This window comes from Biomphalaria glabrata, chromosome 4, assembly GCF_947242115.1.
Source record: "Biomphalaria glabrata chromosome 4, xgBioGlab47.1, whole genome shotgun sequence".
Classification (NCBI taxonomy): Eukaryota; Metazoa; Mollusca; class Gastropoda; family Planorbidae; genus Biomphalaria; species Biomphalaria glabrata.
The window spans coordinates 2369943-2385890 of NC_074714.1; the positions used below are offsets into that span (position 1 = coordinate 2369943).

Consider the following 15948-nt stretch of genomic DNA (forward strand, 5'->3'; position numbering starts at 1 on the left):
TTAAATGTGCATACGATGATTCAAATGAACACTTGATTCATTTCGATCTAGGACTTTTGATACATTATCTCAATGGAAACCACGAGAAAATGGCTTTATTTCATAGATTTACGTGACGATACAGTTCTGTGATTAATGGCCCAGTCTATTTAAAATCCGCCAAATGATATTGCATTATTTCTAAACTTTGAAAACTAAAGATCATTACATTTCTAAGACAGAAAAGATTGATTTTCCTAGATTCGGGGCGACTTCCCTTACAGCTTTATATAGAAACACTGAATAACAAGCAAAAGAAAAAAAAAATCCTTTTTTAAAAACAAACAAAGCCTATCTAAGGGAAAAAACTCAACACTTACAACCATATCTCTAAAAAATGTAGAAGTTATTTCCCATATTCAATCTTAATCAAAATAATCAATTACCAATAATTAATCGACTAATTTGTTAGTTTGATGAGTTTTTTTTAGGTACAATAAATATTTATATAATTTTAAACTTGATCCATGAATAGGTGTGAGAGAAATAAAGTGTACCATTACATGAACGGAGTAAACCTACATACTTAGCCATAAATATTAATACTGAAGGATTAATTTTTTAATTAGGTAATTAATTGACTTATCAGTAATTTTTTTTTATTGATTATGTCTTGCCTATGCCAAAGTTTCAACTTGATCCTAGGATGGGTGCTGGAGAAATATCGTGTAAACAATATTTACCAGACACACAGACAGACAGACAGACAGAGTTTATATAAGTTTTTTAAAAATAGATTCTGGTGCATAGGTATCCACATTTTATTGATTAGCAACGTTTGACAGAAACAGAACAATTCCAATACTAATTATACAAACTTAAATGTGATATGATACATAACATGTTCAATAATAAATATATAAGTATTACACAATTTAAAAGACATGAAATTGATTTAAATTACTAAGGACAAACAGGAAAACTAAATGAAAATTAAAATAAAAGAAAGGACAGGAAGAGAGCAAAAAAATAAATAAAGAAAGAAAGAAAGAATGTAAAAAAAAAAAAAAGAAGTAAAGAATATAAATGTAAGGAATAAAAAAAGAAATAAAGATTGAAGAAAAATGTAAAAAAGAGGAATGGAAAGAAAAAAAAAGGTAAACAACAAGTACAATTAAAAATTAAAATTAATATGCTAAAAAAATTAGCCAGTCTTAAGAACGTTACATTTCTTGTGTTGCGTCCGACACCGCGTATCCTTAAACGCGATCGAGAGACTTGATAAAATTCCATCCCTTTGAGGAACGGGAAAGCTTAATTACCACTAGTCAAAGTTCTAGACTCGGCTGTCTGGTTGGGTGGTGGAACAAGATGGAGGCCGGATTGAGAAATCATACCAACTTTCGATTTCCGCCGCTTAAGGGGTGTAAGGAATCTACTCTCGACATCAAACGCACAATTTGGGGACTAGTCGATGAGGAAGAATCTGGTTTAAGGCTAGGTTTTGGAGTCATTTGCTCAAACTCCTCATGCTGTACTGGTTTATCCACAGCCGTTGACACTTTTCTTGCGGACGACTTCCGAGATTTCCTTCTTTCTGAGAGGTTCTGAAGCAGCATTAACGGCCCCGACTCTCGACTTTGCTTGATGACCCGGCTTAGAATGAGCGAGGGGACAAAGTTCAGCACGAGGGCGCTGAAGTGGTTGACCAGCACCGCGAGGATCAGGAAGAAGATCTTCATCATCTGGCTGGTAGCCGTCAGGTAGGAAGGCATGAAAGCGATCCACATGACCAGGGCAATGAACACATACATGGACTGGTAGCGGCTCCTCAAGCTCTCCCTCTCCTGGTTATGGGATTTGAACGAGAAGACGCTGCAGATCAGCAGGCATGTGATGGAGAAAATGATGAACACCACAGTATGCAAGATGGGGATATTGCAAGTGAACTCGACCAAAGGCTCTCCGAGTATGGGCTGCTGCTTGTAAACAGTTACAGGGTGCAGAAAATGTAAAGCTGAGTAGACTGCCACCTGTTGAGGATATAAATATCAAAAGTCACCTATTTATAATAGTAAAATACAACAGTTTTAGAAGTGTAGATCAATTCAATATTTTCTTATATATATATATAGTTCGTCCATCGTGATTCGATGATGACCACTTTGTCATCCAGGAGGCTGAGGGCTTTGCACTGGGGTTTTATGCCTCCTCATGTGGCTGGTGAGACCTATGTGAGCCCGGAATGTTCGGCCGCACACTGGGCAGGTTATTCCAGCTGTTCTCTTGTCCTCTGCAATTTGCGCGCCAGTTTACACAGCGAGACGCCATGCTCTATCACGAGCTTCCGTCTCCCAGAACCAGCGGCGTAGCTAGGTATTTTGGGGCCCCGGGGGACTTAATCTCTTTAAGGAGCCCCTGCCTTTTGACATTTCGACATCATGAAATTTGATAAATCAGAAAATGTCATAGTATTTAATGTTAAAAGGAATTTCAGACACTCCTTTGGGGGCCCTCTCAAGTGGATTTTTAAATATGGACACCCCCAGCCGAGCTACGCCACTGTCCCGAAAAAAAATTTAATATTTGTAGGAAAACAGAAATTTACTCGCATAGATGTATATTTTAGTAAAAAAAACAACACAAATTTACAGGTTGTTACAAATCCAGATCTATATGCTTGTAAATGCACAGATCTACTTATATTTCCATGCAATATGATTTACCTGGATGATCAGGGCAGCTGTGATGTAAGCTTTTTGATAGACCCCATCTGTGAGGTTGACGACATTCACGTCCTCAGCAGGCATATGGTACTTCCTGTAGGCTTGGATACAGATTAAGAATTGGCACAGGTACTGGCCACTAAAACTGACAGTGAACAAAAGGTTGGCGGCGTTGCAGGTCAGGGGCGTCGGGGATTTCAAAAACAATGGCACGGAGGCGTAGCCAAGGACGATGAACAAGACCTGCATCAGCAGCATTGGCAGTGGCAGGTCCAGGGTGTCGTACCTGAACTTGAGCATCGCGCAGACGTAGACCACCATGATGACCCCGGCCAGGTCAGCGATCAGCGTGGCTATGGTCACAGGGTTGGTCATGTCGAAGACGGTCAGCTCGACGTCCACGCAGACGGACAGCGTGCCGGCGTTCATTGCGGGCCAAGTCAGGGGCGGGCACTCTTCACAAGCGGTCTCGTTGTTGACAATTCTCTCATTGTTTTGACAAAGAAAACACTGCCAGCAGCATTCCCCTTTCTTCACCCTGATCTCTCTGGGGGAGCATGGATATTGACAGTGGGATTTGATGTCCAGTTTACTTAAAGGGAAATCGACCCAGTCAATATTTACATTCATAAGAAATTCCATCGCTTTAGTCTTTATGTAGTACGTAGCGAGATGGACCACCTCCTGCTCTTCCTCGATCACTTCCTTTTCCTCTACGAGGATCTGATAGACGTAGACCTTCTCCGGATCCAATTTGTTGCCCGACTCACGATTGAGGATGTTCCCAGACTTGCCACGAAAAGACACTTCCTTCAGGTACTCTAAAAACTCGCCGGAGTGTTTTTCAAAGCACGTTTTCGCTTGGGCCCCTTTCGCGCTGGGGCATTTCTCTCTGAGGAGACTTTGCAGGCCGAAAACGTAGACCATAAGTGCGTCGTGGATTAAAACATCGTCCATTGTTATGACGGACATCTGGTCGATCACATACATCATGCAGCCGTCCAGTTCGCAGTGGGACTCCTGCATAAATTTCTTGATCCATGGTATCAGTCTTAGAGCGTCATGGCGAAACTCGACAGTATCAAGTCCCAGGTTGAGATGGGTGAAGAGGACCATGCCGTGAACCAGCCATTCCGACTCCACAAGAGGCGTCCAATCCTCACTGAGAAGCATTACTAGTTTTCTCCTCTCAGACTCTTGACCTATGACGTGCAGAAGACTGTTCACAGTGGCCGATTCTACGAACATCATCACGACCTTTGACTGGCTTTGAGTAAGAGACTTGATAATTTCTTCGCTGTCCGAGGTCTCGGTGACAGCACTGGCCATGGAGATGCAGATCTTTTGGGCTTTCAGCTTTTTCACGATAAACTCCAGCAGGAGCCTCCCTGCCTCGTTATTTTCCACCAAGACAGACACCCCCATCCATTGATATGCCACCAGGTAGCTGATCATGGCCTCAACCAAATTACGCTTCATTGAAGACAGGTACAAGACACTAGAGTGCTGACTCTGACAGACGACAATGCCCAGGTGCATAAAGAAAGAAAAAAAAATGCATTGTAGTTATTGTAATTTTTATCCATCGTAGCTATTGTAATTTGTATCGATTTTTCAAGCTCCAGGCTTCTGGAGTATAAATTTGTATTTCAATATGACAGCTGAACTTATCTAGTCTTTACTTATCTTATAATTTACAGACGTCCCTTCAAAACATGAAAAAAAAAAAAGTTATTCGCGTATATTTCTTATCTTATCTTCTTATCTTATATAATCTTATATTATAGTCTAGTCGTGCTTGTTAATTAGATTGATAAATTGTTCAGGAAATCCGTTCCACGCTCTGAAGACACTAGACAAGAAGGATCATGGGATATCCTAGTATGTGGATTGAGAGAGAAAATTAAAACCCTTTCAGACCACGTGGTCTGAAGGACAGATGATGTAAACGTCACTGGTTTATGTGGCCCACTGTTAACTAGGATGTCATAAGCTTTACGATCAGCCGCCTTTGCTTTTCCCAACCGATGTCAGATAGCCGTAAGAGTTGGGAGGACTCAGAGGCGCCCTAAAGGTCCCGGAATTAACAATAAGAATAGTTTAATCTATACTATAGAGTGCTTTTGACAAGCATAAACAACTAACCATAGAACAAGTACAAGAATATAAATATTGTTGTAACTCTAGGTTAGGCACTCAACGAATAGGCATACAACTCAACACAGTGTAACAGGAAATAAAGACAGGTGTTTATTCACTAGGACAAACACATGGCATCCTTCAGCTTCCTCAGAGTCTTTCTACTAATTTACCAGTCCTTTAGACAGCAAGCCGAATGTGGACCAACGACATCCTTCCCCGCTCCGTTCCAGGTCCCTTCTACAACCTTCAGGCAGCACAAAAGCTTGCTTCTTAGTTTCCAAACATTCAGACTCTTCACAATCCCTGATGCACTGTTCTTCTCTCCATTCTAGTCTCTTCCTGATTACGTTCACTAGTGCGCTAGTGCGCATCTCAAGCACTGGTGCAAGGCAGGGTTACAACAATATCTAGGAACAACTATCAACAACAAACAGACATGGAATAAGCACTGTCAAAATCTATACACGAAAATTCACCAGCGACTCTTCTATCTCGGAAAGCTAAGAAAATTCAACATAGACAAAACAATAATCAAACTTTTCTACACAGCAACCATCAGTAGTCTTACTAACTTTTCCATCACCTGCTGGTATGGTAATACTTCACTGGCCCAAAGACTTAGAATAAATAGACTAATTAAAAAAGCATCGTATATCACTCAAGTACAGCTACCATCTCTTGAAGAGCTTTTCCAAGAAAAATGCCTTTGCAAATCACAATTCTTAAAGACAACCTGCACCCATTAAACCACTGTTACATCAGATCTGATCGACTCCTTTCCATTAGGAGTAAAACTGAAAGATTTAAAAACTCCTTTATCCCACTTTCGGTCAGAGTGTAACAAGATCAGCTGTCGTCATCGAGCCCTACCTAGAAGTCAAATTCATAAAGCGCTGGTTGTGAATCTGTATGTGTTTTCGTGTGTGAATGTTGTTCGAATTTTTCATCAATATTGTTTTTGTACAGTAGTTACGCTGAGGTTGTCAATTGTAGTCAAACTGAATTTCCATTTGATTGGATCAATACAAATTATCTTATCTCTTATCTAATCTTATCTTATAATGTAGGCTCAAGGTGCTGGTACATTACAAACATAAACACGAGAAGTTGAATGTCTGTCTGAGATCAATGTCCGTGCACTGAAAAAGCCTGCAAACCAGCGGTTCTCAACCTTTTATGCACGGCGACCCCTTTTTACGATCTCCCACTCTGCCGCGACCCCACCTCACACACACATACACACATACAGCAATAGAAGAATAGACAATAACAATCCACATTTTTGATAGTCTAATGCGACCCCTGGAAAATCGTCAATCGACCCGCCATAGGGGTCGCGAGCCACAGGTTAAGAACCCCTGCTGTAAACCGTAACGTTTGAGGCAACGTGGCATTACTAAAAGCTTTGAGTCCATGGAGTGCAGGTCTATCTAAGGGACACATGGATTCGAACCCGCTACCTTCGGTTCGAGAAGCCAAGTGCTCTACCCCTCAGCCACGAAGCCTCCATATGGAATGAGAAATTAGCTTTTATCTTTGTGTCCTTTTGAATATTTTATTAAGTTGTCTTGTAGTATGTGGAAATTATAATTCAGTGTTTTATTTATTATTGTTACTTTTTAATCTACTTGTCAGAAGTGTCTTCTAGTATGTTGATTGTAATAATGGGCGTTATATTGTAGTCAGACCGTAACATTAAACAGTTACTTAAAAAATATAATAGAATGAAATTAGCAAGACTGCCAGGTCGTGTGATATTTAAAACAACTATGTAATATATGTAATAACTTGTGATGTCAAAATGCATTTAAGAATATAAGAAAACGCTTGCTTGGCGTCGGGGATCCGCCTCGGAACCCGCTGAGGGAGTCTATAGCGCTCCCCCAGACCCCCTGGCTGTCAAAAGAAGGGCCAGCTAGTGTAGCTGGTTCTTCCAGAATGTAGCGGGCAGTGTCAAAAAGTCACCAGCTGCTGGTTTCTCCTTTTGTAATTGTTTTTGTTTTGTTTTGTTTTTGCTCTAATTGCAATATAGACCACTAATTGTTTTACTCTGATATATCAGAACTGACGCATTAATGCTTGACCACAAAAGCCCTCTGAAGCCCTCTAAACACAGTGTATATGAACCTCTGACCTGTAGTTTGTGAATGATCCGAGGCTCGCTCCAGACGCTTATTACCGGTATACCGGCACTACTGAACAAGATAGAGGTAGGAGTTTGTACGTACGGGTTTGCGGTCCCTATCATACCCACCACTTTGTAAGACGTCAGATAGTTGGATTCATCTAGTGCGAATAAAGAGAGATAAAGAAAAGACACTGGCGGATAAGATTAAGGGAGAAAAAAATAGGTGGAGAAGGAAGAAAGAAAGAAGACAAGAATACTAAAAGAGAACTAGAGAAGAAAAAAGGAGAAAAGACAAAGTGAGAGACGACAAAAAGAGAGAAAACAAAGAGAGAAGACAAAGAGAGAGAAGACAAAGAGAGAGAAGACAAAGAGAGAAAAGACAAAGAGAGAGAAGACAAAGAGATAAAAGACAAAAAGAGAGAAGAAAAAGAGAGAGAGGACAAAGAGAGAGAAGACAAAGAGAGAAAAGACAAAGAGAGAGAAGACAAAGAGAGAGAGGACAAAGAGAGAGAAGACAAAGAGAGAGAGGACAAAGAGAGAGAAGGCAAAGAGAGAAAATACAAAGAGAGAGACAACAAAGAGAGAAAATACAAAGAGAGAGAACACAAATAGAGAGACAACAAAGAGAGAAAAGACAAAGAGAAAAAAATACAAAGAGAGAGATGACAAAGAGAGAGAAGACAAAGAGAGAAAAGACGAAGAGAGAGAAGACGAAGAGAGAAAAGACGAAGAGAGAGAAGACAAAGAGAGAAAAGACAAAGAGAGAGAAAACAAAGAGAGAAAAGACAAAGAGAGAAAAGACGAAGGGAGAGAAGACAAAGAGAGAGAAGACAAATAGAGAGACAACAAAGAGAGAAAAGACAAAGAGAGAAAAGACAAAGAGAAAAAAAATACAAAGAGAGAGACAACAAAGAGAGAGATGACAAAGAGAGAGAAAACAAAGTGAGAGAAGACAAAGAGAGAAAAGACAAAGAGAGAAAAGACAAAGAGAGAGAAGACAAAGAGAGAGAAAACAAAGTGAGAGAAGACAAAGAGAGAAAAGACAAAGAGAGAAAAGACAAAGAGAGAGAAGACAAAGAGAGAGAAAACAAAGTGAGAGAAGACAAAGTGAGAGAATACAATGAGAGAAAAGACAACGAGTGAAAAGACAAAGTGAGAGAAGACATAATGAGAGAAGACAAAGAGAGAGAAGACAAAGTGAGAGAAGTCAAAGAGAGAAAAGACAAAGAGAGAAAAGACAAAGAGAGAGAAGACAAAGAGAGAAAAGACAAAGAGAGAAAATACAAAGAGAGAGAAGACAAAGTGAGAGAAGACAAAGTGAGAGAATACAACGAGAGAAAAGACAACGAGAGAAAAGACAAAGTGAGAGAAGACAAAGTGAGAGAAGACAAAGAGAGAGAAGACAAAGTGAGAGAAGTCAAAGAGAGAAAAGACAAAGAGAGAAAAGACAAAGAGAGAGAAGACAAAGAGAGAGAAGACAAAGAGAGAGAAGACAAAGAGAGAGAAGACAAAGAGAGAGAAGACAAAGAGAGAGAAGACAAAGAGAGAAAAGACAAAGAGAGAAAATACAAAGAGAGAGAAGACAAAGTGAGAGAAGACAAAGAGAGAGAAGACAAAGTGAGAGAAGTCAAAGAGAGAAAAGACAAAGAGAGAAAAGACAAAGTGAGAGAAGTCAAAGAGAGAAAAGACAAAGAGAGAAAAGACAAAGAGAGAAAAGACGAAGAGAGAGAAGACAAAGAGAGATAAGAAAAATGGTGGCAATGATAAATGAAGATAGCGAGAAGTGAAGTAGAAGGAAGACAAAGAGAAAGACGAAAATGAGAGAAAAGACAAAGAGAAAGGAAGAAAAAAAAAGAAGTTAGTTATCTTACTTGTATCAATATAGTCCGATGGATTTGAACGAGGTAGAAATCTGGCGGCCTGGATCATAGCTGCATTCGTGTTTGAGCAGAAGTCCAGAAATGCAAATCCCAGCTTGACACCAGGTAGAATCGTATTGTTCTGGCGCAGGACATACCGTTTAGACCAGTGTTTCCCAAATAAGCCCATTAATTGAATACTTCATTGTATGAGATATATGTTTTTTGAAGACCCAATAAAATGGCAATAGAAAAATGTTTTTAACGTTTGACTGTCCCATGCGAGATCAGTACCAAGTGTTGTAGAATATGCGTTTTATTTCCATATGTGTGGTTTAAAAGGTCAAGGTCTCTGATATTGTAGAATGTAAAGTATTTTTTTTGTTAGGGGGGGGGGGGTCAATTGCAGTGGCCTTAAGTCGATGTTAATATTGCCTCAGCTTATCGCTACCTTTTTACACGATCAAGACAAAGCAAGAACACTGCCATCGTAAATTTAAATTTATACCAAAAACCAGTTGGTAACGGAGAAGTTAGTTATTTCCCTCTTCTTCATGAGTTCACAACAAGCTCGGCTACTAAAAGAGATGCCTATGCTCTGATATACATAGCACAGCATTTTCGGACAGTCCGCAAATGAGCTTGAAAAACAATTTCCCTGGGTTAAACAGATAACACTGAACGGATAACATTTAAAATGAACCCAACATCCTTGTCGCAATGTTGGTCGCATACGGAAGAAGAACAATTGTTTGCATTGTCTTCAGACGCAGTCTTAAAAACCAAACTTAAGGCGCGTCGGCCTAGACCACCTGTGTGGAAAGAGATATGCTGGCCCACAGAACGCGAACAGAATCCCAAGGAATATTTTAAATTGGTAAAAAAAGAAGTTAAGGCTTTTTAAATGCAATTTAAAAAGAAATAAATTAGCTCATGTCTCAAGACTCCGTGATATGACGTGTATTTAAGTAGCATTTATCTATAGCTTATATAGACTCATAAGTATAATTACTTCGGAGGCGCGGTGGCTGGGTGACAAAACGCTTGGCTTCTTAACCCAGGGATCTCAAACATCGAGTTCACCCTGCTCTAATGGGTACCTGCCGTTAGTTTGGGGAAAAGTAAAAGCAGTTTGTCGTTGTGGTTAGCCACATGACACCCTCGCTATCCTTAGGCTACAGATGACCTTTATGACCTTTACATCCAGGGCTGCCCTAATCATCACGGGGACCTATGGAAAACTGATTGCGCGGGGCCTTGTCTGAGTAGGGATAAGAATAATAAGTAAAAGGATAATAAGTGAAAATCTAGACTTTGTATTAGAAAATAAATTCGTTTTTGCATTTTATTCATTCTTTACTAACTACAACATCACGATCAAATTAACTTTGAGTTTTGCTTGTTGCGAAGTCATAGAGTGTATCATTGAAGTTCTGTCCCCTACATAGATCACGTTCAATAGAAAGAATTACCAAATTGTTCAATCTATCTTCGTGAATTGTTGACCCAAAGTAATTCTTGATTAGTTTGAGGTGCGAGAAGCTTCTTTCACCAGAAGCCACTGTTATGGATATTGCTAAAAATAATCTAAGGTACAGCAACGTAGTTTGGGAAAGCAGTTTTTGATATTTGATATTTTGGGTTTTCGGCGCATCGGTAAAATTTAGGCCATGTCGTGCCCATAATCCTTCAATGGTTATTCCCCCTTTATAGCTCAAGAGCTAAATGTTGTACAGCTAAATTATTAACAATTAAGTCCAATTATAGCTCAAAAGGTAAAAATAGTAAAAATTTATATAACTTAATAAAAATCTGTTGTAAATATTATATATTCACAATGACTTCGACCTATCACAAATCAAATATTCTTGTCAAACCCCCCCCCCCCCCGGTTCAGAAACCAGGCACTATATCTTCCCTCTATTGCATTATTGGGCCTACTGTTCGGCTCTTTATTGAATGCGTCACTATCTCAGGCAATTGATCTATTCTACATTCCCAACTTCGTTTGTGGCCTTCTGTGGTGGATAGTGGAAACGTTTTAGGAAAAGATAAATGTACACGCGATGTATAGTTCCAAAAGGGGTGAACGCATATTTCGACCATGTCTGCTACCATCAAATTGTAATTACGACAATCACATACAATAAAAAAATGCCCTGGAGATTTTTCAGAAATTTACTGTAAATTAGGAGGCTGCGAGAACCATGTCATAAGTTTTAATGGTTTAATTTAATAATTTACACCTAGAATTAGCGCTGGCCTATGAAAGTGCGGGTCCCACTGCGGCTCCCGCAAATCTGAAAGGGGGAACTTGCATTTCAGGTACTTAATGCTTAATAACTTCCATTACGTGTAGGTTTATGTATTTCTACCAGAAGCTAAGAAGAATTAAATCGGAATAATTGATAATTTAAATCACTTATAACACAATATAGTGGCTCTGTCGTGGAACTCGAGAATGGGTGTGGGAGAAATACATATACACCTGAAACACTGACCAACACAGAAAAACTGACCAACAGAGTAACACTGACCTCGTTAATGCTCCTTATAATGTCCGTCAGGATGTACATGACGCGGAGAATTCTAAAAGCTTCCAAGGGTATTAACTTACCACACACCGGCAAGTTATCATACGCAGACACAGAAAATAAGCCTCCGAGGTTCAGATCTCCCAGGTCCTTATAAACTGTTCCCAGTCGCCTGTCCCCAAGAACGTAGGCTCTGGTCACCATAACAAGCGTGACAGTCAATAACACTGACCGCAAGGACAGTGACATAGAGCGACCCTTTACTGAAGTCACGTTACATGTCATTTTAGTTTTGTCTTGGGGGTTAAAAGGTTGGATACGAAATAGAGAACCTATTTTAAAATATCTTATGTTAATATACCTAGATCTAGATATCAATATAATCGAAATTCCTAGCCTAGTCTCTCGTTTCTAGAATTTAGACTATTTGAGTCTAGTCTAGAATCTTAGCTTCTATAGACTAGTCTATACCAGAGTTATGAGTAGATTTAAATCTCTCGACTCTACTAGATTTCTAGATCAAGATCTAGATCTAATCGTAATACTCGCAGTGTATAATCAACTTTATATGAAAAGATAAACTAGAGGCGTAATCTAAGCCAGTTTGTTTTATAACATTCCAATGCAATTCTGATGGAAGCTACTTGTTTTTTTTGTGTGTTTTTGTTTTTCGGTAGAAATCGGCTTAAAATTTTTATTGTTTGTCCCTAATCCCACAATTATTGTTAGGGATTCAACTGGGTGTTTTAGTCTAACTACCGGAACTTTCCGATCGATATTTGAAACATTGAACATCATAGCTGCTTTCAGTTGCATTACACCAAACAAAAAACATTATAACTATAAGAAACCAAAGTGTACATTCACACCAGACGCACTCATAATTTACATGTGACAAAGTTTATACCAGATTGTTCTTATTTAATGATTTGATTGCCAGGGGAACAAAAGAGTGTTTGTGTCTGTTTGTCTTTGCTATCGGTGTCTTGTATCTCTTTTGTGATGGTAAAATCACAAAATCCTGACACAAAGGGTGATTCTTTATTTCGAGGACCTTGTTAGCTTTTTTATAGATGTTTGTCTCAAACAACTGCCCAAATGGGGTTTCTTTTTTGCCAATGATTTTGCCAGCAGCATTTAGGATTCTATTAAGTTTATTTTTATTTTTAATGCTCAGATTGCCATACCAGGCAGTGATATTGAAACTTAAAATATTGCAGATGTGAGCGTGATAAAACATAGCCAAGGCCTTTTCGCTAACATTAAACGAGGACAGTTTTCTTAGTAGTCGTAATCTTTGCTGCCCTTTTTTGCTGATATAATCAGTATTTGCAGTAAAATTTAGTTTATTGTCTAGGATAGTACCAAGGTATTTAAAGGTTTGCACAATTTCAATAGTCTCTCCAGCTACAGAAACAATATCATTTTCCTTCTTTTCCCTACGAAAATCGATTATCATTTCTTTGTTTTTTTTTACATTTAATAATAAAAAATTATCTTTACAGTATTCCTCAATGTGTTCTAGTTCTTTGAAATACTAATTTACGTCTGAGCTCTCTGAGAGCAGGGCAAGAAGAGCCGCATCATCAGCGAATTTTGTGAAGGAGCAACAAGAACTATCGGATTGAAAATCATTGGTGTACAATACTGACCAACATATCATTACTGACCGAAATATCAATACTGACCAACACATCAATACTGACTAACACATCAATACTGACCAACATATCATTATTGACCAAAATATCAATACTGACCAACACATCACCACTGACTAACATATCAATACTGGTGAACACATCAATGATGACTAATATATCAATACATACCAACATATCAACACTGACTAAAATATCAATACTGACCAACATATCAACACTGACTAACATGTCAACACTAACATACCAACACTGACTAACATAATGTAACATATTATCTCTCAAATAATACTACTTTATATAACACATACCACCATCAATTATAACACCTTGTTAACATTTATCAATACTACCTCATTACATCTAATACTACCTTTTATAAAACATGTTGCTACGTATAAAACCTGATGCAATCTTTTATCAAGCCTGATGCTACCTGATGCTATTTTTTAATCACACCTGATGAGATGCGACGACGTTGATGCTACCACTTACTAAAAACGATGCCTACCCTTATACCTGTTGCTACCTCTTATAAACGCTGATGCTACCTCTTATAAACGCTGATGCTACCTCTTATAAACGCTGATGCTACCTCTTATAAACGCTGATGCTACCTCTTATAAACGCTGAGGCTACCTCTTATAAACGCTGATGCTACCTCTTATAAACGCTGATGCTACCTCTTATAAACGCTGATGCTACCTCTTATAAACGCTGATGCTACCTCTTATAAACGCTGATGCTACCTCTTATAAACGCTGATGCTACCTCTTATAAACGCTGATGCTACCTCTTATAAACGCTGAGGCTACCTCTTATAAAAGCTGATGCTACCTCTTATAAACGCTGAGGCTACCTCTTATAAACGCTGATGCTACCTCTTATAAAAGCTGATGCTACCTCTTATAAACGCTGAGGCTACCTCTTATAAAAGCTGATGCTACCTCTTATAAAAGCTGATGCTACCTCTTATAAACGCTGATGCTACCTCTTATAAAAGCTGATGCTACCTCTTATAAACGCTGATGCTACCTCTTATAAAAGCTGATGCTACCTCTTATAAACGCTGATGCTACCTCTTATAAACGCTGATGCTACCTCTTATAAACGCTGATGCTACCTCTTATAAACGCTGATGCTACCTCTTATAAACGCTGATGCTACCTCTTATAAACGCTGATGCTACCTCTTATAAACGCTGATGCTACCTCTTATAAACGCTGATGCTACCTCTTATAAACGCTGATGCTACCTCTTATAAACGCTGATGCTACCTCTTATAAACGCAGATGCTACCTCTTATAAACGCTGATGCTACCTCTTATAAACGCTGAGGCTACCTCTTATAAACGCTGAGGCTACCTCTTATAAACGCTGAGGCTACCTCTTATAAACGCTGAGGCTACCTCTTATAAACGCTGAGGCTACCTCTTATAAACGCTGAGGCTACCTCTTATAAACGCTGAGGCTACCTCTTATAAACGCTGATGCTAACTCTTATAAACGCTGAGGCTACCTCTTATAAACGCTGATGCTACCTCTTATAAACGCTGATGCTACCTCTTATAAAAGCTGGTGCTACCTTTATCCATGGAAAGCTAAGTTCAAATTTTCTTCTTCGCCTTTTCTTTATCTCTCATCTGTCAAGAGACTTTCAACCTACAGCAGGGGTGGGCAACCCTTTTTCCACCGAGGGCCGCATTAAACAAGTTTTTGGGAATGGGGGGCGGCATACATTTATATGAAATATGTAATTATAAATCAGAAAAATACGCTTTTAAAGTGTGGAAATGCTGCTTCTGGCGTCCATAAAACTCCCGCGGAAGAAGCGACAGGAACTTCTCTTTTAGATCGTAATTTGTTTGGAGGTATGTCTTCTGGAGCTGAATGAACTTCTGAACCAAATGGTAAGCAGAGGGTATTGAAAACTGGTTTCAGACTCTTGACGTCTTGAAATTTGCTTCCGAATTCACAATCAAGGAATTCAAATAAGTTTTGCACTTTTCAACCATTGTAGGGGAGACGATTAAGCCAATAGCATCTATCACGTGACTTTCGTCATAAGGGGGTTCTGCGACAGTTCTTGTAACCAAATCTCTCCACTTTTCAAGATTAGCAGCTGTTCTTAGTACGATATCAAGAGGCAGCCCGGTCCATTCTTTTACATTATTCAGCCGCCTTTTCTTTGGACGACCGTTTCTTCGTGATTTCTCCACTGTGCCTTGAATGACTTTTGATAGTGAGTCATGTCTTACAATATGACCAAACCAGCTCAGCTTTCGTCTCTTGTAATAATAATAATAATTCTAGCTTGTACATAGCGCTACTTTCACAGCGCTGTGGTCCAATCTCACTGGTGGACCAGTGGGATGGGGGGGGGGAAGTATCTGGGAGAAGGTTTTCCGTGCTGCCTCTTCTCGAGTCGGGTGTCGAGCCGCCTTCATAGGTAGCCAAGTCAAGTTCAAGCCTCTCGACCACGCATCCCACTTCATGCTTCTTCACAGTATTGAGTTCTTCCCTTTTTTGCCAGCCAGAGTGTTGACTTGTAGAAGTACAAACTCAGTCTTTTCTTCCTGGTATCTGATACGGTGATACCCGGTATTTTTTCTGTCGCAGTTACTCTCAAAAGCTTGGATTCTTCTTTCAGCCTCGGCGTTAAGTGTCCAACTTTCAAAACCATTTAGAAGTTCAAAGACTACTAATGAAGAATACAGTTCTGATTATACTGGGAAACTGATTTTACTCTTTCAGATTGTTCTATTTGGTCAAGGCAGCGGAGGCTTATGTTCGAGCATAGGACAGCAAAATAACAGAACCTCGGTTTAACTGCATGGTAGGGATGGGAAATAGACCCATCAACAATGCTACTATCTACACACCACTCTTCAGAGGCTGATGGTGTACACCCGCACGCCT

General features: G+C 39.4%; 1 protein-coding gene across 2 annotated transcripts; it reads right to left on the reverse strand.

The window, feature by feature from the left end:
* Positions 1 to 849: 849 nt before the first annotated feature.
* On the reverse strand, positions 850 to 12046 carry LOC106060523 (metabotropic glutamate receptor 3-like). 2 transcript variants are annotated; one of them, XM_056025283.1, is made up of 5 exons: positions 11372 to 12046; positions 8847 to 8976; positions 6982 to 7133; positions 2706 to 4217; positions 850 to 2012 (listed from the first exon to the last, which is right to left on the reverse strand). In XM_056025283.1, the coding sequence occupies exons 1-5, from the start codon at positions 11651 to 11653 to the stop codon at positions 1371 to 1373; spliced, it is 2718 nt and encodes a 905-aa protein (XP_055881258.1). In that variant the 5' UTR covers positions 11654 to 12046; the 3' UTR covers positions 850 to 1370. The 2 variants fall into 2 exon arrangements, with proteins under 2 accessions (XP_055881258.1, XP_055881259.1); XM_056025284.1 differs by lacking the exons at positions 6982 to 7133; positions 8847 to 8976; positions 11372 to 12046 and adding an exon at positions 5018 to 5642.
* Positions 12047 to 15948: the final 3902 nt, after the last annotated feature.